Source organism: Betta splendens, chromosome 2 (assembly GCF_900634795.4).
Source record: "Betta splendens chromosome 2, fBetSpl5.4, whole genome shotgun sequence".
NCBI lineage: Eukaryota > Metazoa > Chordata > Actinopteri > Anabantiformes > Osphronemidae > Betta > Betta splendens.
In genome coordinates, this window is record NC_040882.2 from 21,597,044 (window position 1) to 21,620,474 (window position 23,431).

The following is a 23,431-nucleotide window of genomic DNA, read 5'->3' on the forward strand; positions in this document are numbered from 1 at the left end:
GTTGCTACACCCAGATTTCAAAATAAAAGAGAAGGAAGTAAAGCATCGTTTTAGAAGATGTGCTTAAATGACAGATTACAGTAGATTGGATGCAGTAAATTTATATCAGACCTGTGTTTTATTTTATTGTTTTTGTTTATTGTAGAGTTAATGTTAACACATCAAATAAAACAGACAACACCTATTATTATTGTTAGTCATACCTGTTACAGTAATTACCATGAATTCACTGAAGTAAATACTGTGGATTATGAAGTCTAGTACTTCACTGGACACATTCACCATCAGGACAGGCTTTTATTTTTTTGGTCAGATTGTGCAGTTTCACACTGGCTGTGACTCACTGTGTCTGCAGCCATAAAAGAAGGAGTGGCTCGCTGCAAACTTCTGACAAACACAGACACCGAGACGCTCCGACTGCTCATCTGTCGCCATGGTCAGACAAGTGAAAAACTCCGTAAGTTGTAACTCGTTTCTTCCAGTTGTTTTGTTTGTTACACTGATATTCAACGCATTAGTGCGTTTGTCTCTTCTCCCTCTGCTTCATGGTTTGTTTGTTCTGCCTCTTTGTGTGTGTGTGTGTGTGTGTGTGTGTGTGTTTTTACTGTACTGGCTGCATCACACACACATCTTGAGTTTTTTTAATAGTAGTTGGTTCCCAGTGTTTTCAGACCGAGACGAGAACAGCTGCAAAGTTCTAGTGATTTCGTTTGGTTGTTGAGTGACTGGATGACTCAGCACAAACACAGGCACACGCTCAGTCGCCCGTTAAACAAACCCATCTGCTTCAGATCCAGCTGTCTGCTCTGTTGGGATTCATCCATACCAGGGGTTTACTGCCGTCTGTATGGACATTGATGGTCTTAAAATAACCCATCAGCAGGTTTATGACCTCAACCGGTTCCTTCAATCTAATGTTTTAATGTTCTTGTGTTCTGCAGGCAGAGTTCAAACAGGCCCTGAGCGACGCAGGGGGCAAACTAGTTGTGGTGGACTTCACAGCAACATGGTGCGGCCCCTGCAGAATGATCGGCCCCGTATTTGAAGTAGGTGCATCATGTCATGATCTGTGTCTTTGTTTCTAGTTGTTCCCTGTTTCACGTCATGTCCTGCTTGTCATATTTCACGCCATGTCCTGTGTAACACTACTTCCTGTTTTATTTTGGTAGTCTCCTGGTTTCTGTTCCTGCTTTAGCTTTACTTCCGGTTTTTGTCTTGTCACAGCTGTCCCTGCTCCACCTGATCGTTATCCTCACCTGCACTGAATCAGTTAATCACTCACCCGTGTATTTAGTCACCTCCTGTTCCCGTAGTCATTTGCCAGATTGTTGAGTTGAGAATGAGTTGAGCGTCCCTAGTTTCCTGAGTTCCCTGAGTGTTCGTGTTCTCGTGTCTTATTCCTGTTCGCACCGTGTATCCTGCCCGACACTGGATTATCTACTGACCGTGAGTTTTTGCCTGTTCCCTGCCTGTACTTTTGCCGAGCCTTTTTGTGTTTGACCTGGACCGTATGACCCTGCCTTGAGCAATAAACCTTTTGTTGATTATAACCTCGCCTCCGTGCTGTGCATGTGGGTCCGCCGCCTGCCCGAGTCCCTGACACATCATAGCAGTTCTTTTTAAAATGGGTTTGGCTTAAGGTTTAAAATATCTGAGCTTCTAGTTTTACTTTTTACACATCGGTCAAGGTTGATTCATTCTCTTGCAGGAACTGTCGACTAACAGTGAATACAGCAACGTTGTTTTCCTGAAGGTCGATGTGGACGAGGCGTCGGTAAAGGCTTCTTGATACACGGCACCACACCCATCACATCAGAACATGTCAAACCTGTTTGTGCCTCTTCTGACACAGAGGATCCTCATTCACAGACACTCAGACGTCCAATGTAACCATGTGTAGTGATGCTAACATACACGTATCTGTATGAGATGAAGCTGTGAGTCAGAGGCTTCAACAGACTCAACCTGTTCAACCGCCTGTTTACCAGTTGATACATGGTTATGTGCAGTTGTATACAGTACAGCTGATGTGTGTTTGTGCTTTTTACTCAGGATGTGAGTGGAGAGTGCAACATCTCATGCATGCCCACGTTCCAGTTTTTCAAGAACGGATCTAAGGTGAGTTGAACTAATCGGCTGCTCATTAGGACGTAACCTTGATCATTGACTGCCCACGCTCTCAGCTAAATTTGAATAGTTTCACTTTCTGTCGGGCGTGAGCTCCCTTGTTCCTTGAAGTTTGAACATTTCAAAGGTTTTTTTTACGTTGCGATCAAAAGCGATGGGAACCACAAACTTACAGTTTCAAGTTAATCTTTCTGTCTTTCAGGTGCACGAATTCTCTGGCGCGGACAAAAACAAACTGATAGATGGACTGCAGAAGTTCTGTTAGCTCCAACCGACAAAGTCCTTGTATGAAAACCACATCCTGTTGCAGTCTGAGCACCAGTGTCATGTTTAACCTCAGTTCTAATTAATTCAGTCACCACATTCCTGTTAGCTCAGTATGTCTGGATTAGACCTGACACCCTTCTGGTGCCTTTCATGTGAAGGAATGACTCCTCACAAAACTCTAAACCATTTTCTAGATTTGTTAAACAATTGGATTAGAACAATTAAATAAAGATGTAAGTAAATGACTGAGCTGTCGTACTCACTTCATCAAAGCCATCACATCTGATACACATTAATGAACGATGTTGTTACTTTATGCTTTAATAAAAACGTGAGAATAGTTTACACATATACATCGAACAATCACATCAGTTTTTACACATGGTACAAGTGTATAGCAGCATATGTTTAATACTGTCGACTCTCTATATGAAAAAATACAGCTTTATTTTACAAAATGGTTCTTGCTTTGCCTTTGCAGAGAGATGAGAATGAAGTGTGAAGTACTAGGTAACTATACAAGACGATTCACGTGGAGCCGAGTGGAAACTTTAGAAGTGATAGTATCCTTGTCTCCTTTTCCTGCAAACAGAGGGAGGAGAAGCAGAGTTCAGCTGTTGTAGCTTTGTTACAGCTGTTTGTAGAGCAGAGTGGGGATCAGGGCAGTGGGTCTGGATGAGGATAACAGGCAAACACTGTGCATTTATCTGATAACTGAACCATTTCCTGTGCGTGAACGTGAGCTTTAGGCGCTCATTTAACGTGTTTATAAAGCCCCTGTTATGTTCTTATCATTCATTTGTGTTGTTACCAGTGCATTACTTTGGAACACTTCGCTTTGCTACCGTTCCGTGTATGTGAGCGTTTGGTTCTGGTCACCTGGAGCAGTCGTGTCCGCCCCACCCTGAGCTGCAGTGACAACGGTTTGGCCTGATGCATCTGCCTCCGTTCAGACAAGGCGACGAACACACAGCTGTGAAGTCACACACACACACGACAGCACACAGTCATTATTGTGTCCCATAAAGTGAATGTGAACGTATAGATTCTTAAGGCGTAGAGGCTTAAACCCGTGAAAGCGTCACTGGCACAAATATGAACTCACCAGTGTGACACCTGGTGCCCGTCCACCCTGTGGGACAGTCGCACTGATAGGGCGCCACGCAACGGCCTCCGTTCAGGCACGGCAGGATGCAGATGGCTGTGATGAGACCAGGTAACAGAAGGCGTGATGAACATTTAGCTCAACTTCAAACCTGCTGTTTTACTGATTCAAAGGGTTTATTTGGTTTTACTGCTTTTCTTTGGACCTGCTTGTAAATAGTTTTATTTTATTTTAACATCCAGTTTTTTGTAGATGCTAAAATGAACACTGATGGTGAAGTTCATAAATATGCGTATAAAGAAATAGTAATAAGGCAAAAAGGAAAGCAGCATCTCAATGACTGCGAAATCACTAGCTACTGTAGCAGCTAATGGAACGCTAGCAGCTCCTAAACCTCGTGTTTCTTGGGCTCGTGCTCCTTCACGCGGAGCTCGCTGAGCAAACACTTACGCTCCTCACACAGTCGACCCATCCAGCCTTCGGGACACGAGCAGGTGTTGGGCCGCTGACACGCACCTCCGTTCTGACACTGCAGCCAACACACAGCTGATGGAGACACACAGACACGGGCGTCACAGGAGGAGAGAGACGTCACATGCTTCATGAAGATCCAGAGAGGTTTCAGTCCCCTGAAAAAAGCCCACGGCTAATAACATGCAGTAGAGAAGAGAGCAGCAGCATTCACAGCCTGCATCTTAGATTCCTGAGCAGAACCACACATTCACAGCCGCAGGGAGCTGCCTGGATCCAGCCTTCATTATCAGAACGAAAGCATTTGAATTTTACTTTGCATGAAATGAGCAGCAGGTTCTTGTTCAGTAAAGTAAAGTAGCCAGTCTGGTTTTTCCCTCCGTAAACACTAGGCCGTGGGGATGTGCCTTACACCTAATTGTTCTGAACATAATAAGGAGATTTCCCTTTAATGGGCTGGATCCAGGCTATGGAAAGAACTTCTATGAGTCATGTATCAAAGCACGAGTGTAAGAGTCAACAGACAGTCACAGTACAGCAGCAGAAGAGGTTCTTTGGTGAAGTTGCTCTTTGCGATGAAGGAAACCCATTTTCCACATAGAGCAAAGGAAATGTTGGCGCTAAAGAGAAGAATAGTACGGTAGTAGACCAGGAAGCCATTAAAAAGAGTGGCTGCAGTGCATCATGGGTGAAACAAGGAAGTGTCCCGGGATAGCGAGGAGTCCCCTGCTGTTCTCTCTACCTCTGCACGCGGGAGGCGGCGTCCAGGTGCCGTTCTCTAGACACCTGCTCCTTCCAACGCCCTCCATGGCGTAGCCGCCAAAACACGAGTACACAGCCACATCCCCGAACTGGAACACTGCCCCCCGCACCACCCCGTTGGCCACGTGGAGGGGGGGGCCGCAGGTCACCCCTGCACAACAGCCCAGACACCAGTCACTCTACGGCCTTAAGCAGCTCTGCTGTGACGGAAAGCAGCCAGGTCTACAGGGAAAGTTCTGAAGGAGCTCAGGATTCATGTCAAACACCAGAAACTGAACTACAGGAACACAGAACACAGGTGCAGATAGGACGTGTCTCTTATTGTCTGCATCACAGCTGTGCACAGCAGAGACACAGCTGTGGAGAGAAAATGAATCCAGTGCGTTTTCTGCCACATTCAACTTGATCAGAGTGTCCTTCATGCAAAACACCTAAAGGTGGGAATTTAACACTGTGAAAACCTGACATGATCCCAGACCACATGCACATAACAGCTACATGTACCAGTAGCAGAGCGGACTCCATGCGCGTACAAACACTGAGACACAGGAACAGGAGCACAGATGAGGACAGGAAAGACGTCAGACAGGCCATGAAGCTGCAGAGCTGCCCACAGTTAGTCCAGCATCCAGGTTCACTGGTTAAAATAAAAGCTCAGGCAGAGGCAGAGAACAGCTGGAGGCAAGACTGAACCTGAACATGCAGCACAGAGCAACGCCTGACACTCGACCGCACTGGTTAAAACACGATTCAGTCCCCGAGGGCGGGAATTTGGCTTAGATTGTTTAAAAGATAAAACACAAAATGACAACATAATGTCAACTATGTTAATTATTAAAAATAGATTTTTTTTAAATTTTGAACAAGGTTTTATACTGAGGGAGATTAACATGATACTAAGGGTAAAACAATACGAAACAAAGATATTCTAAAAAATAGCAAACACACAGTACTGTACATGAAATCTTTCAACAACCTCATTGAAACACAAATAAAATTAATTTATAGACAAATATGAGCCAATGTGAATACAGCACTTTAACAAGGAGGATTATTTGAATTATTAATACAAAATGCTTGTACTCCTAATGTGTTCCCTCTGCTTCTTTACTCCTACTGCTTCCTATTTACCAGTAAATAGTAAACCGGGTGAAACGTAAACTAGATTTCTTTCCACCTACTTTCACACACAGAGCTGATGGGGGTCCAGGTCTGGTCCGGCCTGCAGGTGATGGTGCCGCTGCCTTTCACCTGCTGACCTTTGGGGCAAGTGACACGAAGCGACTGACCAACATGAAACTCCTGCTGGGATCTGTTCCCGCTTCTGTCCTCCTTCCAGGCTGGAGGAGTTGGGCACGACTTGGCTGTGAGGGACACAAGGGACACATCTACTTTCAACTTTTTTTAACATTTAATTCTCTCTGCCTCCCTTTGTTTGTGTCGTGTACAGTGAGACACAGGAGAAGCTCAGGAAAGACAGGGCGTGTGCTGTTGCAGGCTCTAAGTTGTGAAATACCTCTGCAAAGATCATGTTTCTTTTTATATTAATTGTTAGGCACTTTATTATTACAGTTGACCCGACATGACTCTTGGCAACAATCTTAAAATTATTAAAACATACAGTACATACAGTAATAGCTACACATTTTAAAATGTTTTTTTCTAATGACTGCTTTACTCTAAATATCCAGCAAGAAGCAGCAACAGGTTGAACCCACTGGCCTCTTGTAACGGTCCACATTATGAAACCAATGATGAAACACTACACTCTGTGCAGTGTGTTGGGTGTTTGTCAGTGTTGTAAGCGTTTGCTTAAAACACTGATTATTCTTCACAAAAGCGTGTCCTGCGTGACATTAATTCAGAAGCTTCTCACGTTGGCATGTGGGGAAGGAGGAGCTCCACACGTTTGCTCCCACGCACAGCACCATGGCCTCTCCCACCAGCTCGTAGCCTTTATCACAATGAAACTCCACAGCCGGCCCAGTGTGCAGCGCGTGTTCCAGCACTTTACCGTGCAGTATTTGTTTTGGGCTCCTGCAGCCTCTGGCTACTGACAAAGAGGAGATACACAAATGTGTAGTTATTTTTTTCCTCGTACTTGGATTTAGATTTTGCCCCTCCGACTGCACACACCTTCACATGTAGGAGCTGGCAGGCTCCACGTGCCGTTGTGCAGGCAGACGAGCGTCTTAGGGCCGACCAGCTGCAGCCCAACATTACATTCATAGCTGGCATTGTGCAGGTAGGGCCCTCCTATTACCTGCACCTGTGCCCCCTTTACTGTGGGAGGAGGCCCACAGGACTGTCCTGAAGGGACAAACAGGGGGATGAGATGAGGATCCTAAGATTAATTCAATGCTTCTGCCAACAGTTACAGTAAACGCTGTATCCCAGTGAAAGTTAATATAGTTAGACATTACACAGTAAAGATTACTCCACTTCATAATTTATGATAGAGCTTCCAACTGCTGCTGATTTTTCCACCCACAGTTGAAGTCACCCAAGTTTTTCTTTTTTAGCTTTTCACTATTTCACTTTCTCTGCATGGAACAAAACAATTTTCGCTCGATTGCTCTTATTACGAAACGTGAACGTGTTGAGATGTTGGTGAATTACTGCATTGCACAAAACCATTTCTCCCTGTGTATCCATTTGAACAGCTCACCGATACAAACTGGCTGAGTGCCGCTCCAGGTCCCATCTCCCTGGCAGGTCTGGACAGAGTCGCCCTGTGACAAAGAGCAAAGTGTGGACCAGAGGACAGAGGTGACCATCAGTACATGTGTTTTTAGAGACTGTTACATAATGTCAGCTGATTGTCCTCTGTCTGTCTTTGTCTTTGGGAATAGATTGACTCATCTCCTGTTTGCTTTGTTACAACAGCCACTGAGGGAAAACCATGTGACTTTCTGTTTGCTGTCGCCATAACAGATGCAGAAGAGGAAGCCTTTTGTAGTAATATAGAAACAGGCCAAACCTGTTTGGTATTATTATAGACAGGTGTAATCATATATCCAATAAACATTCAAAATCACAAAACACTGGCCTCAGTTGCACAAGTAAAAAAAATGAACATTGCTGTAATAGTATATTCAGCTTTCAGGCTGGTGATGTCATTCTAACCTCTGGTAAAAGAGGTGAGAATGACGTGAGGAGCAGTACCTTCAAGTCAAAGCCAGGCAGACAGGAGTACATGACCAAATCCCCATAGTTGTAGCTGTCGCCCTTGATGAAGCCGTGATCAACAGGTGGGGGTTTCTTACACACCACTGGTTCACATGAGACTGCTGAGAAGTCTGGAGCCCAGCTTCCCCCCAGCTTCGTCACAAACCACAGAACCAGAAAGGAAAGCACAACAGGATTCATGGTTTCTTAATCACACTGAGGAAGTTTGCAGATCAAGTTCAAACACAGACGTTTCACATAAAAGCTCTGCAAATTACTCTCGTGTTACATTTTCTTTACATAATAACAGTGACTAAACTAAAGCGACTTCATTATTTAACTACTATTGAACCGACTTGTGTCCTACCTGACACTCTGCTAGTGCCGGCCCCTGCAGGTAGAGGCCAGGAGGACAGGCCAGGCCAATGGTTCCCCCAACAGGGGTGAGCTCCAGCCCAGTGACTGCCAAATGGGCAATCGCCAAATCAGTGGGTAGTTGGCAAGGCGTGGGGCGACACCGGATGCTGTGTTTGGACCATGTGCCATCACTCTGGCAGGACAGAGAAGCTGTCTGTGTGGCCTGATTGTACCCCTCATCACACCTGTATGATAAAGGAGACAATATATGGAATATACAAAATTATGTTCCTACCAACATGTTGGACGTTGTGGCCAATGTAATTAGCTAGTTAGGTTAGGTGAAATGTCGAAACAAGTTTTCAACACAAACCTGAGTATTTACCTGTAAGTGATTTGGTTTGGGAAGGTGAAGGCGTCTCCAACCACCTGAGCGTTTGCTATGGCTGGAGGTTGTCCACAACTCACAGGCTCACAGCTGATCTTGGGTTCTCCCCACTTGCCATCTCTCCCACAGGTGAGGTGTGCAAAGCCCTTTGCCTGGTAGCCTGGCCTGCACTTGTATAGGACTGTGTCTTGGAAGGTGTTACTGCCGCCCTGCAGGACAGCATTAGGAACTGCAGGCGGGGCGACAGTGCACCTGCCTCGGCCACACACAGGCACCCCAGGGCTCCACACCCCTCCCTTTTGACACACTGCCTCAGCGGGACCCAGAAGCTTGTACCCGTCATTACACTGGAAGAGCACGCGATCCCCACAGGAGCGCTCCCGGCCAATAACGAGTCCAAATTTGAGCATAGGTAGGGAACAGGTGCATGGCCGGCACTGGGGCACAGTGCCCACCCAGAGGCCTTGGGCAGAACATCGCAGCACGGGGTCCCCAACCACCTCATAGCCATCAAAGCAGACGTATTCCACCACATCATCATAATTGAAGGTGGAGCCATTTAGGAAGCCGTGACTGATGTCTTCAGGAGGTTCGCAAGTGATGATGTCACAGCGAGGCGCGGGTTTGTCCCAGAGTCCATCTGACTGACAAACGCTAATAGAGCTTCCTATTAGCTTATATCCCTCATCACAAACATACTTTAGTTTGCTGTTGAAGTCAAACTCAGATCCCAGCACACGACCATTGGGTATTGGAGGGGGTTTCTTACATTGGGCAGGTACACAGGTAAGAGACTCATGACTCCAGGTGCCATCAGCCTGGCAAACACTGACAGATTTGCCTTGTAAGAGGAAACCAGGCTGACAGCTCAGGTCTACCTCATTATTGTAAGTGTATGTCTCCCCCTTAAAAGTAATATCACCGGGAACGTTAGGAGGACCACAAGACACTGGTTCACACTGTGGCTTCTGGCCGGTCCACTTTCCATTGGCCTGGCAGGCTATAGTGTCACTGCCCCTTAGGACAAACCCAGGATTACATGCAAAGTGCAAGACCTCTGGATACACAAAAGTACCACCAGAAGTTGTGCCATTAGCAACGGTTCCTGGGTCACCACAGGAAAAGGGATGGCAAATTGGGGCGTCATTACTCCACAGTCGACCCGAAACACATTGTCTCACCGCTTCCCCATCAAGCTCATAACCTTCCTCACAAGTATATCTAACCATACTGCCAAGGGAGGTATCAGTCACATTGACCCAGCCATGATCTGGACTGGGTGGTGTCTCACACTCTGCAGGAACACAAGATGGAGCTGTCCCATTCCAGGCCCCATCCTCTTGACACACCAACCGGGTGTGGCTTGTGAGGTCATAACCCTTATGGCAACGGTACTCGATCAACGTCCCTTCAAGGAAACTTAAGTCCATTGGTGAGGATAATATTCCAGTGTCTTTAAAAGTTGTGAGCGAGCCCCCGACTTGCTCTATCACTCTAAAATATTCCCCAAAATCTATATGAGGAGGCAAGCCACAGTCTGAGGGCACACAGACAGGGACAGCACTAGACCAGCCGAACTCCTCACAGGTCAGATGATCCTGGCCCAACAGCTGAAAACCAGGAAAACAACTGTAGAAAATAGTGACACCAAAACTATGATCCTGGCCCTCGACAAAGCCATTTTCTATGGGTTGAGGTGGGGTGCAGGATATCTGCACACATGCAGGTGGCTTGGTGTTCCATTCTCCACTGGCCATACATTTCAAAGTCTCTGGGCCCTGAAGACGGTAACCACGGCGACAGGAAAAGGTGGCACTGTGCCCAAAATGGAGTTTTGTATAAACCACTTTGCCGTGGACTATTTGTTTAGGAATAGAACATTCAACTGGGCGACAGGAGGGCACCTCTCCAATCCAAAGTCCTTTCTCTCCACAGAGGACAGTAGAGTTTCCCACTAAATTATATCCACTCTTACAGCTGTACAGGGCTTTGCTGAGGTACATCAGACCCTGGACATCAACATTACCATTATATATCTGTGCCGGCTGAGGGCATTCGACTGGGATACATTCTGGGTAAGGACTGCTCCAGTGTCCTCTAGCTAGACAGGACACAGCATCTTCTTTTTTAAATGTGAAGCCATCCATACATGCGTATGTTACGACAGTGCCAAAAGGAAACAGGGCAGAGGTTGAGGCAGCATAACCAAACGAAACTTCAGGCAACTGGCCACAAAACACCGGTTTGCACACTGGAAATGTGTCGTTCCACTCTAGGGATGGGGTGCAGCGGAGAATGTGAGCCCCTTCGAGGATGTAGCCATCTTCACAGGATAATTCCACTGTTCCAGATTCCGAATCCAGGCCTTTCAGGACCAGGTGGTTCTCCTCCAGTGGTGGCTCTGGACACTGCACAGGTGAGCAGCGCGGACGTCGTGTCATATCCCATTTTCCTTCTTTCTGGCAAGTCCAGATGGAATCACCAACTAGTTCATAACCCTCATCGCAGACATACTCCACTTTTCGGCCCACCTGGAACTCAGAACCTCTGTAATGTCCGTGGACGATGTCAGGAGGAGGATCACAGGTCAATATGACACAGGTGGGAGGGTTAGTGTTTGACCACTGTCTATTGGCTTGACAAACACGATCTGGACGACCAAACAGTCTGTAGCCTGCATTACAGGCATACGTGATCTTGCCGTTGAAGGTTAATCGACCCCTGGCCTGGGGAAAACACATAATTTAAACACACTTAATAATTACAGGTTATTTAAATTGTGCAGTAATAAGTGCGTGGCTAACCTGGATGTATCCATTTTCAAGCTTAGGAGGATGGGGACAGGACACTGGTACACAGGTAGGCAGAGCTCCGCCCCATTCTCCATTAGCTTTGCAGGTCCTTCTCTTTTCCCCTCGGATCAGGAAGCCTGAGTGGCAGCTGTATGCCACCACAGCTCCAAAGCTAAAGTTATTCCCAATCACATAACCCCGATCAATGCTCTCTGGGGTGGAGCACCTCACTGGCACGCAAGTGATGTCATATGGCCAAGGCTCCCATTCGCCACCCATCAGACATTTTAATGTGGCTGTGGTATTGAGCATGAAGCCCTCCTCACATTTATAGCTCACTTCAGTGTTGCTCGCATATTTGGGTTTGTTGACTGAATCCAATATTGCATGGGGAAGGTCAGGTGGACGCAGGCAGAAGTTTGCTATGCAGCGAGGTGCCGCGAAGCCATCAGGAGGCGCCCACACACCCTGAGCATTGCACACCATCTTGGTGTTATTTCCAGCAGTGTATCCATCAGTGCAGTAATAATTAGCAGTGTCTCCAAACAGCTGGTGGCCTTCAAAAGGCTCAGCATGGTCGATGGCAGGAGGGGGTCCACAAGAGCGAGGGACGCATTGGGCAGAGCTGTCACTCCAGTGGCCAGTTGGCAGACATTCCCTCGTCTCTGGGCCAATCAAAGTGTAGCTACAGACAGACAACAACAAAAAAGTTCAGCAAAGGCAAGAAATGTTGTAAGACAACATTATCAGACTAACAATTTGTTTACTATAAATGTAAAGAAACTTAAATTTATTTGTGGCTTTTGTGTTCTCATTGAACAAACATGTGACTTGAACTGAATACACAGAATTATAACTGAGTAGATGTCAGCTACACCTACCCTTCTTTGCAGACATAGTGCACCTTGTTTCCTAGTTCATAGTCATCTCCTATAGTCAGTGCATCCTTCATGGCTGGCGGCTCACGGCACAGGAGCCTCACACATCGACCAACAGGCCTGCTCCACTCTCCTGTCGCTTCACAAACAACTTCCATAGAGCCCTGTGGTCTTCACACCAACATATTATTTAGCTTTCATAAGCAAACATAGCATCAGACATTTACAGATGAACTGAAAGATTTAGATAAGTGAACAATAATATATAACAACAACAATAATTCTAAAACAATGTTAAAGAACCAGTGTTTAATGCACACTCAAAAAGTCACGGTTGATGTAGTATCTTTATAAAGATTAGCACATTGTGGGAAAGGACAGTAAACAGTGTAGCTGTACGCTTTTCATACCTGTATCCCTCAGCACAAGTATAAATGACAGTGGACATGTAAGTGTTTCTGATGAGGGAGTAGTCTGCGTTCTCTAAAGCCGGAGGCCCCCCACAGGTCACTGGATGGCAGGATGGTGGTGTCCCACTCCAACTGAGGCTGGCGAGACACTGGAACTCATAGGGGAACGGAGGCATGAAGCCTTTCGTGCAGCTAAGAAAAGATAAACACAGTCGACGTTGTTAGATGCACAGAATCAACTTTTTTTCATTTGTAAAAACAGCTACTTTATTTTTGCCTTCATTCACTATTCACTTCCCTTCATTTATAAAAGCTGATGCCTCCTCACAAAATGGTGCTGTAGTAGATGTAGATGATACCTGAAAGTCACCTTGCTTCCATAGGTGAAGTTGTTTCCCTTCATTACGGAGTTCTCTGGAACAGTTGGTGTGGGGCAGGAAAGAGCTACAGGGCAACACAAATAATAATTTCCAGAGTAAACGACAAAGCAATTAATCTCAGGGAGGTTTACCAATAGAAAGTGATGTCCTGCAAACAAAGTGTGCAAACAAGGTGAATATGTACAGTATTCTGAATTTTTTGTCACTTACTGTACGGCACATGCAGAACAAAACAGACTTGGATTAAATCCCTATACTGCTTATTAGAAATGTGAAGGTAATAAGGGACGTACAGTATTACATTGACTTCATTTATATTCAACCCCTCACCTCTGCAGTAAGGTATGGGATCATCCCAGTTCCCCGTGTCCAGGCAGTGGAGTCGAGAGGAGCCAACCAGTTCATAGCCACTGTCACAGCCAAACACCACCACGCTGCCCATCAAAAAACTGCTTCCGTCTCTGTGTCCAAACTCTGGCGACCCAGGGTTCCCACACTTCACTGGCTCTGATGGGACAAACCATTTTTTGTTACTTAAATCATCACTTTTTTCTTTATTATCAGTATCTGCGTACTGACTAACTGCAACCTTCTCTAATCACTGCTGTCGTAAGCGTTATATCAAAAGGCTTGCACGCCCCCTACCTGTGCAGTTTTTCCCATCTCCACTGTACGGGTGAATGCATGTGCAGGTGTAGGAGCCATCTGTGTTCTGACAGCTGGCATGATCATCACAATCAGATCCCAGAGCACACTCATCCACATCTGAACACAAGTACACAATCTCTTTAGTGAGGAGGAGTAGGTGATAGATATGCCCATGCTATCTAACACCAGGAAGTCTGGATAGGAAAACAAAGTACCGAGACAAGCTGGGGGATTCCCTATCCACTTGCCGCTGTTTGAGCAGTGCACTTTGGCATCTCCTAGTAGGTAAAATCCACCATTACACTGATAGACCACTGAGCTCCCAGCATGAAAGTCTGTTCCCTGGAATAAGCCATTCTCTAAAGGTCGAGGAGCTCCACAGGACACACCTGCAACACACACACACACACACGCACACACGTATAAGTATAAGTTTTCATCTGGAGAGAAAATGCTAGACTACTTTAAATCAGAGGCAACTTTCAGTTTGTGTCTCCGCCTTACGTTCACAGCTGGGCAAAGGGTGGCTCCACTCTCCTTTGTTTTGGCACTGTAGCACCGGCTCCCCCACCAGGTAGAAGCCAGGGTCACAGGACAGCTGGACCTGAGCGCCAGGCTTCACTTCCACAGTGGAAGTGTGCAAGTGGGGCACTGCATCCTGCAGCTTGGGGCAATCTGAGAAATAACAAATGTTGGAGGTTACACATGTCGCAATGTTTGATATTGCATGAATTCATGTACCCTCACCTGCACAGAAAATGCTGTTGAGGTTTACTTTGACTCGGCCGATCGCCCCATTGAGAAAATCTGGCCAGGCAAGTACATTCCCCCTGTGGGTCACATGGGAGGCGGGACAGCTGCTGGCCAGTACCTTCACCTGGTAGATCGGCCGGGAAAAATTTTACTTTTACTGAACTACAACCACTGGATTGGACAGAAGTGTGAGTATTGTATGGTAAATTTTTATTTCATGTTTACTTGCTGTGGTGTGAGAACACGATCCCAGATATTTAGTTGGCTGATGGAGCCAACAAAGGACTCCGCAGGGTTGAAGCCTTCACCCCTTTGGTCTTGGTCCTGACCCAACACCAGCACCCCACCCGCTGTAAAACATAATTCAGAGGTTAACAAGCTCCTTTTCTTTTGAGTTACTGTGTTCCTCTCTGGATTTTCTGGACCAGAAACCTCTGTCATGATCCAGTAAGCTACAGTAGGCTGAGGCTAGCACTACACCTGGGATAGTGGTGCCGACCGACAGGCCTTTTCCTCCATCTGAGGCCTTTCCATTGATGTAGACCCTCCAGTCGCCATCCCAACTCCTCCAGGAAACCCCAATGTGGTACCAGTGACCTGTATTCACTGCAGGGCAGTCAGTGATCCGATCCTTTCCATTCACATATAACACCCACCTGTATGGAGGAAGGCACAAGGGTAAAACTGACATAATACAAAAACAATAAAACATAAACACACACGTAAAGACGTAGAATTACTGAACCCACTCAAAGTGCTTGGTATAAAACTGACCCATTGTAGTCTATCAGGAGAAAAGCGTTGTCGCTGCCCTCCACAGCGTAGGAGATAGGAGTGCCATAGTTGCTCGTGTCCAATGACCTCATCCAGAAGGTGCAGGTGATCTCGGTCAATGCTGGCATCACTCCATCCATCATGACGTAACCATGAATGCCTGACACCTCAAAGTCCAGGTTGAATGCAGAGGACATCTCTGGCAGGACAGAAAGCATGTATCTTTTTCCCAGTGTATAAAATATAGTTTGATTAATTAACTTCTTCAAACATTGTGTGTATAAATACATATGAATATTGAATTAATAAGATGTAGTTCACTACATTAACTAATTATATAACACCTTTAAACTAACACTGCTTTCACCTGGAAAATACTAAAAACATTTTAATGTGACAAGAACAATTTTGCATTGTTTAATTTCCTGTCTACCTGATTTGCAGCTGACATTGTATGTATTATTGGTCCTATTGTACCTGTCTCACACCTGGTTCCGTTGAACCCAGGAAGGCAGCGGCAGGTGTAGGACCCCAGACCGTCCAGGCAGCTGGCTCCATTCACACAGGGGTTGGGATCGCACTCATCTACATCCACCTCACACAGCCGGCCTCGGTAGCCCTTGACACACTGACACCTACAACAGGAACAACACAATGAGACATACAACTTGCGTCTAAACTAAAATTGGCTTCAAATAAAAAGAGCTAATTATTCCCTCAGAATCTTTATTACCTGAAATTGTTAATGGCGTCCAGGCACGAGCCTCCATTCAAACAGGGAGCACTGTAACATTCATCAACATTGACTTCACAGTAATCCCCTGAGAACCCCACAGAGCAACTACAGCTGTAGCCACCAGTCAGGTCCTCACATACGCCTCCGTTCAGACAGGGGTTGGAAAGGCACTCGTTTATTTCCAGCTCACAGCGAGGACCTGCAGATTTGTGAAAAAGACTATGAAGTTAGACTGTCTGCGGATACAGTACAGTATAGGCGGCTGTCGAGCTACTGACCAGGGTAAAAGCTAGCGTTCGCCTGTAACTAACCTGTGAAACCACTGGCACAGCTGCAGGTGAACCTGTTGACCTCATCCACACACACCCCTTCGTTCAGACAGGGGGCGGACATGCACTCATTTACCTCCGCCTCACACACAGTGCCTGAAACAACAAATTAAAACCATATTGGCTTGGTTTTCACCTGACAGGAATTATATAATTATATTGATTTTCAATTTTTTTTTTTATTCCGCACATCTTTGTATTTGTATAAGCAATTAAAAAGTAGTTAATTACAATGTTCCTAACCTAAAAATCCAGGCTTGCATTGACACTGGTAGTCTCCTATCCCATCTTTACAGAGGCCTCCATTCTGGCATGGAGCAGAATCACACTCATCTACATCAATTTCACACTTGGCACCTGAGGATGAAATGGCAAAGGTGGTGTCTAATGTTAATCTCTAGTGTCCCAATAATCATTTGATGAGAGAATTCCACTCTCCACCCGGTACCGGACCGGGTGGCTTACCTGTGAAGCCAGGCATACAGGTGCAGACATATCCTGCCCCAACCTCCTCACACGTCCCCTTATTCTGACAGGGATTCAGGAAACACTCATGGAAAACCTGCAGACAATTGGCATCAAATGAGACACGTTGCACTAAAGTCTGAGCATAAAGAACACATAGAAAGAGTTAAATTATGTGAAGAGAAGAGGAATTTACAGGGAACTCCAACCAACCTGACTGCTCGCTTGGTAGTCTTGACTGACCTCGACCTCTGGAGCAGCAGTTACGCTCTCTTCTTTTGGGAGGAAACTGGAGCCAAAACCTGAACGAGAAAAGAGAAAAGACAGATAAATTTAATCAAAGACAAGTTGGAAAACACAGCGAGACTCTTTCCTGCCACCAGTCTGGCAGACAGCAGAACAAAAGCCCGTATTCTTATTAAAAACTGGCAGCATATGTAACCGCGCTTCGTTCCCACACTTTCAGACATGCAGTGTTCATTTCCATTCTGCTGCACAGCAATAAAAGTCACAGTCTTTCCATTTCCCTCAATCCCAAGCAGTAATCCTTTTTCCAATTGGATTGAGCTGTCATACAGATCAGACAGCACACAATGTGAGAAATGGCACCAAGTTTTCACTGACTGACTGAGGTCCATATAGTTTTGCCTTGCACTTGACTGACTTTTTTACATCCTGTACAGATAAGATACACAATTTTACAAACTAACTCAACCATCAGTCTACATTATGTCAGTATGCAAATGTGTTTTATTGAGCTACAGCAGGGACTATACAGTCTTAGACTAACTGACTTAGCCAATTACACTGAACCTGAAGAGGGGAATAATTTCCAAAACCCTGCAGCCAAATTCTGGGGAAATTAGAGCTAATTATGAGGCGTGTACATTTTGTCAGGTTGAAATTTAATGTATTTTTTCTCTCACACGTGACACCTACTGGAGCAGTGTTGTATGGTGGTTGCTCCACTAACAGTGGTGGTTCCATAGAAAGGGCAGGAGAGGCAGTAGGAGCGTCCATGTTCAGGCTGGTAGTAATCCCTAGGACAGGGGTAACAGGGAACCAGACCGGTGCGCGAGAAATGACCTGCTGAACAGGGAACTGCAGCAAAGGAGACGGGGGAAGAACAGAAGAGAGGGGAACAGAACACACAAAGGAGCAGCACAGAGAAAAAACAAGCTCCAAATGAGTAACAACTAGGAAGTCAGACGCTAGAAGCAAAATCCTATTAACTTGCACAACTTAACAAAAACCAAGCTTTTGACTATTGATAAAAGCTAACTGGTTAGAGCGATAGGGTCACACTGTACAGGATTACCTCCACACTCCTGCTCGTCTACTGCTCCCCGTGTGACGGTGGACGTCTCGTCCGGACAGACCAGACAGTCCCTGGCTCCAAAGCCCGGCTGGAAGTGACCCAGTGGGCATGACTCGCAGATCTCCAGCCCGTTTACAGAGTGACTGCCAGGTTTACACTGTCCTGCAAACATACAGTACGCAACAAACATTAACTCAACAATTAACTGAGCTTGGGCTAATTATTCATTCAAATCTGAGAATGATTACAAAAAAAGACTATAGCATTAACTGTAACCTACATTGTGATGTTGATGCTCATATATAAGCTAATCTAACCAGACATGGAACCAGAGCAGTTCATCATCCTGTGTAATCTGATGTGTCTGAACCGTACCTTTGCATTCAGCCACACTGCGGGAGTGGAGGTAGGCCGTGGAGGTCCCCTCAGGACAGGACTTACACTCCAGCTGACCCTCCTGGTCTTGGTACGAGCCCAGCCAGCAGCTCTCACATTCTTTATATTCCAACGAGAAGTACGTTCCCACTGGACATAGGACTGGAGGAGCAGCACAATTAGCAGTTTAATGGGAAAACCTAATGCTTCACTAGAGTTTCTTTAAAAATCCCATAAATGTTGACGTACTACATTTATACCCTTATAAAGGTTAACAAACACATTAATAAAGCATTTCTGTGAGTTTAATAGTTTAGGTGGGTGTGCCCTCCATTCAATCCCCCAATACTCACCACACATCCTGCCTTTGAGCACAGAGCCCGGCCTGCAGTACAAAGACGCCTTCTTACTCTCCAGAGACTTTGGATCCGCTACAATCATTTCTGAAGACACGTGGAAACTGGACAGCGGCTGTTTGGCCAGCGTTCGCTTCAGGCGATTAGTAAGTTGTTCCAGAGTCCGCAGGAGCCTCTTCTGATTGGCCACCTCTATAGAGTCATTCCTCGACAGGGGCAGAGGGATGCTTGCTGGGAGAATGGACAGTGTTTAGGGGGCTGACAACTGATGGCAATACACTACGCCATGCATTATTATTACTAAGGAGACACATTATGAGTCACTTATTCTACCTGTGATGTTGAAAAAGATCTGGATCTTCTGGTCTCTGGTGGGGCCTGTGATTTTTCTGTGCCTCTTGGTGCGGTAGTGTATTTGTTTACTACTGTCTCGCTGCTGGTTGCTGAGTTGCCGAGTGTCTGTGGCAAAGCCTGAATCAAAGTAGGCATAGTCCTGGGAGCCCTGAGGACCCCAGCTGTTGCCCCAACCGCCTGGCGCTGATAAATGTTATGCAGAGAGAGACAAAATTAGACGTTTTACCCAAAATGAATGTTGGACAGCAAGAGTTTGTTTGCAGTTTAACGCTTACTAATAGAAAACCCATTCTCGTAGTCATAGTTGTATTCCAGGCAGTGACCCTGGGACAGGACCTCCAGTTTGCAGGTGACATCATCATTGCTACAAATGTTTGGGAGCTGAGGACAAATGAAAGATGTTACAGAATTAATTAATAAAACTTCAGCATGTGTTAAGTCTGTAAGTTTGCCTGTATATGGCCTCACCATTCCTCCCAGTTTGGTGTTGAACTCCCCAGTAAAGGACTTGACCAGGTCCACATCATCACAGCGAGACGCTTTAAACAGCATCTCAAAGGGCTTGAATCCACTGTTCGCTATGCGGTTCACTGAGAGAGATGTTTGAAAATGTTTCAATGTGTCACATTTTAAGTCAAACTGTCCCAAATCAATGAGCAAAGAAATTAAATCAGGTGTGATTTCTAAATGCATACAGTTATTTATCTGTTCTGAAATGTTGCAGCTCACGCACAGCGTGTAGCAGTATGTACAGTAACAATACTGTACTAAGTCTACTGCACCTACCTGAGCAGTCCGGCCTGTTTGCAGAATAGGGAGGCTCCCACACACCATTGTAGGCACAGAAGTAGCTGTGCACTGCATCATCGGTGATGCTGTAGCCGTCCTTACAGCGGAGAGTGCAGTTCACGCCCTCGTCTTCTTCAGAGCAAATGAACTCTCCATTAACAGGGACGTACGGCTGCTCACAGGTTGTTCCTGCACAAACAGGGAACAGAATCGATTAGATTAGAACTGGAGCCCTAACATACGATAAACATTAGCAAACATCTACAACAACCGTTGATGCTGTGATGTGCGATACCTTGGACAGTGATGGTGAGGTTGCAGGTGCGACTGTTTCCAGCTGCATCTGTAGCTGTATATTGGACCAGAGTCTCTCCTACTGAGAACAGGGTGCCTGGAGTATGGCTGCTGGTTATGGTGAGGCGACCACCTGAAGACCAGACATGTTAACAAACACACAAATAAGCATGATAAAACTGTGTTAGGCTGTAAAACCCCAAACCCAAAATAAATACACAAATAATGTTATGAATGTATTGACTAATCATTTATATTTTATTCCTATTTATTTTTCATTGATATCTTTTGCTTGTTCAAAAATACACAATGTATTTTAAATTCTGGCAAAAATATTGTCACGCTAAATATAACAATCTATATTCCATGTACAGTATGTAGTTTCTGATCATCAAATGAATAGAAGATGAAATAACCTTTGTGACCTTAAGCTGTGCTATTGTTTACATTCATCTTTAGCGGAGAATAACTTATTTTCTGTATCCAGGGCTTAAAGCATCCAGCATCCTGCAGAGGGCAGTCTTGGCTGCGCTCCAGTTTCCCTAGGCTAAAGTCACAGCCACAGTTTCAGTATCCATGGATGTTAAACAATCCTATGTACAGTAGACATGGAAATAGTTGGTCTGAGCATCACATGGCAGCAGAACAATTCACCTCCGGGGACTGAGGAGCTATAAATTGCTACAGTGTGGTTGACATTAGAAAGAACCAGTAAGTAATGGAGAGGGCTTAGTGACAGTCAGCAGTGATGAGAAGAGAGGATGTGTGGGACCAGCCGTGCCTGCAGTTCATTTACAGGTTGTGTACATATGTACAGTACATACACATACATACATGCAAGCACAAAGGAAAATCTATGCCAAGTACTGGACACACAAACGGGACAAACTGGGGAAAAAATTAGTCATTGACCTTTTGTTTAACTCAAACCCAGCACCTCCATTAACAGTAGCAACACCGTTCCAAGAGGGCTGACACACGTCTGGTCTGTTGGAGCCTGGTGTCTCCCCTTATATATAGCCTGTGTGTGCATTACTACAAGTGTTTATGTGTGTGCCTGCAGAGCTGTGCCTATATATAGCATTGGCATCAGGGTGTGGGCCTGGAAAAACAAAACACTGACGTCGAAGCAGCGCTGGGCTGACGTTGTTCGGCCCTGAAGCAGCCGCAGCAACCTGTTATTATAGTGTGTGTGTGTGTGTGTGTGTGTGTGTGTGTGTGTGTGTGTGTGTGTGTGTGTGTGTGTGTGAGGAGAGTGTGTGTGGGGCTGCACCTCTGCAAACAGGTGGAGAATGATGACTTATGAGTTTGTGTGCGAGTCTGTCTTTCTGAACACATGAACTCATGGTGAAGACCATTACTGTTATTTATGTGTCTGTACTGTATATGGACACAGAGCCAGTAAATGAACTGGGCCTGGCTGCGGCCTGGAACCCTGGAGTTTGGTTTGTCGTCTGTCACCACCACGGCCGTATGGGTACAGCTACGGTGGAACACCAGGAGAAAGGCGGCCAGCGCTGCGATATTTAGTCCATTTGACAAAGTGAGCCTTCAAATGACAGCTGAGCCTAACAGGTTGCATATTAAGTTAGGCCAACAATACGCACGACTCCTGAATCTGCATCCTAAATATTCTTCTTCTTTGGTGGCAGTTTGCACTGCTTTGTATGAGACATTCAGGGCAGTTCTTGATCATTTCTCCCTCATACTGTAACTGGCTTAATTTTTCCAATAAATAATGAATTGTTTTACTATAGTTTTTTTGTGACACACAGTAGCAATAGTGTCCTTGGGCTCATGCATCCATAAAAAACACTGGAACCAGACATATTGAAGTCAAACCTTAACGAAAAAAATGGAAAACGAACAGAACTAAACAAGAACTAATGCAAGTTGTAGAGTAAGACAGAGATTATGTGTGTTCTGGTGGTCGGTCTCATTAGGAAAACAAAAGCTGATTTTAATCATTCAAACAGGTTAAACTCCTGCATGAGTCAAGTACCTAGTGCTAATATAAATGACTATGTGAAAAATTAAACAAACAAACACATGCTCCCACAAAAGAACACTATTCATGGCAATAACACCTGTGTTTTCTTATTGCCTCAGTCTGCTTTAAGATCATTAACGGGCGCTGTAATAACTTCATCGGTTCACTATTCTTATTGTTCCTAAACAAACTCAAACACAAATAAGGCGTTTATGCACAATTATACACAGTTCATTGTCTTCGCACACATACACACAAACACACAAGGCTCTGATCCCCCTTTTCCATCCACCAAATGGAAAGATCCTGTTTTACCAACATCTGCAGAGGAAGCGGGTGGAGCAGAGTGGAACAGAGGAGACGAATAAACCTTCTACGGAGGCGACATCTGAGAACGGCGTCCACACATACCTGAGTTGTCGGAAAACTGCGGCACCTCCCAGACGACGGCCGCCTCCGAGTCGGTGGCCTGAGCCGCGGGCGGCGGCCTGCACCTGTCGATCACCGGAGGCTCCGTATCTAGAAAGACATTCTGCTTTTATTGGTAGCCATTCACATTCACCGTGGCAGAACGCCGCATGCGAGACTGACACGCGGCTGCTCCCAAGCGTGGAATGCGTTATAGCGTCGGCGGAACAGTGTGATCCGAGGTGTCAGGGGGCACCAGTAAAACACATGTCTCTAATAAAAAGCCCACAACGCTCACCACGATAACAACATATGGGAATGTTCACAGCTACCATCCTTGAGGTTTCCCCCCCGACTGCTGTGATTATGGAGCGGTTGACATGGGACACCTCTGTTTTTCACTCTCTACGGTAAAACTGGCACCTGCTGGAGTGGACATAGTCCTTTACCGGTGAGGAAGGACTAAAGGACTAAGAATGAAGTCGTGTCATGCATGTATGTTACGTTACGATGTTCTCTCTGTATCCATATTAGCCCCGTTTTCAAACACTGGTTTTGAAACAGCAACTAACATCCAAACCAACAATCCATCGATCAATCGATCTAAACAATGCATGATTTACACTGCGTATGACGAAGAAGCTCCCTATTATAGATTTAATAACACAGAACAATATAACGGTCTGGAGCTCCTGAGACACCACCGATCTAAAGCATATTTCTCATGTAAACAAAGC

At 45.6% G+C, this 23,431-nt stretch overlaps 2 protein-coding genes across 8 annotated transcripts in view; one reads left to right on the plus strand and one right to left on the minus strand.

Annotated features, from left to right (window-relative positions):
* The first annotated feature begins 300 nt into the window (after positions 1-300).
* LOC114867589 (thioredoxin-like) lies at positions 301-2,639 on the plus strand. Its single transcript, XM_029170401.3, has 5 exons — positions 301-457; positions 942-1,046; positions 1,709-1,774; positions 2,053-2,118; positions 2,330-2,639. Exons 1-5 carry the CDS (start codon positions 434-436, stop codon positions 2,390-2,392), a joined length of 324 nt encoding a protein of 107 aa, XP_029026234.1. The 5' UTR covers positions 301-433; the 3' UTR covers positions 2,393-2,639.
* Positions 2,640-2,692: 53 nt separating this feature from the next.
* Positions 2,693-23,431, minus strand: part of svep1 (sushi, von Willebrand factor type A, EGF and pentraxin domain containing 1) — a 57,766-nt gene continuing 37,027 nt past the window's right edge. For 3 of the 7 annotated variants that reach the window (XM_029170191.3, XM_029170174.3, XM_029170231.3), the window contains 40 exons: positions 22,698-22,805; positions 20,298-20,429; positions 20,000-20,191; positions 19,682-19,803; positions 19,489-19,594; positions 19,193-19,396; positions 18,857-19,090; positions 18,504-18,665; positions 18,129-18,290; positions 17,750-17,911; positions 17,024-17,112; positions 16,811-16,907; positions 16,589-16,702; positions 16,328-16,441; positions 16,014-16,215; positions 15,758-15,915; positions 15,281-15,479; positions 14,987-15,162; positions 14,732-14,856; positions 14,501-14,630; positions 14,258-14,428; positions 13,969-14,142; positions 13,751-13,870; positions 13,436-13,612; positions 13,085-13,169; positions 12,726-12,917; positions 12,319-12,486; positions 11,450-12,122; positions 8,643-11,371; positions 8,268-8,502; positions 7,898-8,053; positions 7,401-7,464; positions 6,869-7,042; positions 6,609-6,785; positions 5,914-6,096; positions 4,713-4,883; positions 3,950-4,045; positions 3,500-3,595; positions 3,274-3,367; positions 2,693-2,976 (listed from right to left, as the gene is read on the minus strand). In XM_029170191.3, the coding sequence (XP_029026024.1) occupies positions 2,946-2,976; positions 3,274-3,367; positions 3,500-3,595; positions 3,950-4,045; positions 4,713-4,883; positions 5,914-6,096; positions 6,609-6,785; positions 6,869-7,042; positions 7,401-7,464; positions 7,898-8,053; positions 8,268-8,502; positions 8,643-11,371; positions 11,450-12,122; positions 12,319-12,486; positions 12,726-12,917; positions 13,085-13,169; positions 13,436-13,612; positions 13,751-13,870; positions 13,969-14,142; positions 14,258-14,428; positions 14,501-14,630; positions 14,732-14,856; positions 14,987-15,162; positions 15,281-15,479; positions 15,758-15,915; positions 16,014-16,215; positions 16,328-16,441; positions 16,589-16,702; positions 16,811-16,907; positions 17,024-17,112; positions 17,750-17,911; positions 18,129-18,290; positions 18,504-18,665; positions 18,857-19,090; positions 19,193-19,396; positions 19,489-19,594; positions 19,682-19,803; positions 20,000-20,191; positions 20,298-20,429; positions 22,698-22,805 (8,954 nt within the window). In that variant the 3' untranslated portion in view covers positions 2,693-2,945. Of the gene's footprint in view, positions 2,977-3,273; positions 3,368-3,499; positions 3,596-3,949; positions 4,129-4,712; positions 4,884-5,236; positions 5,370-5,913; positions 6,097-6,608; positions 6,786-6,868; positions 7,043-7,400; positions 7,465-7,897; positions 8,054-8,267; positions 8,503-8,642; positions 11,372-11,449; positions 12,123-12,318; positions 12,487-12,725; positions 12,918-13,084; positions 13,170-13,435; positions 13,613-13,750; positions 13,871-13,968; positions 14,143-14,257; positions 14,429-14,500; positions 14,631-14,731; positions 14,857-14,986; positions 15,163-15,280; positions 15,480-15,757; positions 15,916-16,013; positions 16,216-16,327; positions 16,442-16,588; positions 16,703-16,810; positions 16,908-17,023; positions 17,113-17,749; positions 17,912-18,128; positions 18,291-18,503; positions 18,666-18,856; positions 19,091-19,192; positions 19,397-19,488; positions 19,595-19,681; positions 19,804-19,999; positions 20,192-20,297; positions 20,430-22,697; positions 22,806-23,431 lie in introns of those variants that run through there. The other 4 variants (XM_029170183.3, XM_029170199.3, XR_003787880.3 and 1 more) reach the window with 4 other exon arrangements.

Bases quoted from the DNA above. Each gene is read 5' to 3' on its own strand.
- LOC114867589 (XM_029170401.3), top strand. From the start codon at position 434: ATGGTCAGACAAGTGAAAAACTCC. The intron at 1,047-1,708 runs GTAGGTGCATCA...ATTCTCTTGCAG, and splicing joins TGATCGGCCCCGTATTTGAA to GAACTGTCGACTAACAGTGA. The intron at 2,119-2,329 runs GTGAGTTGAACT...TCTGTCTTTCAG, and splicing joins TTTTCAAGAACGGATCTAAG to GTGCACGAATTCTCTGGCGC.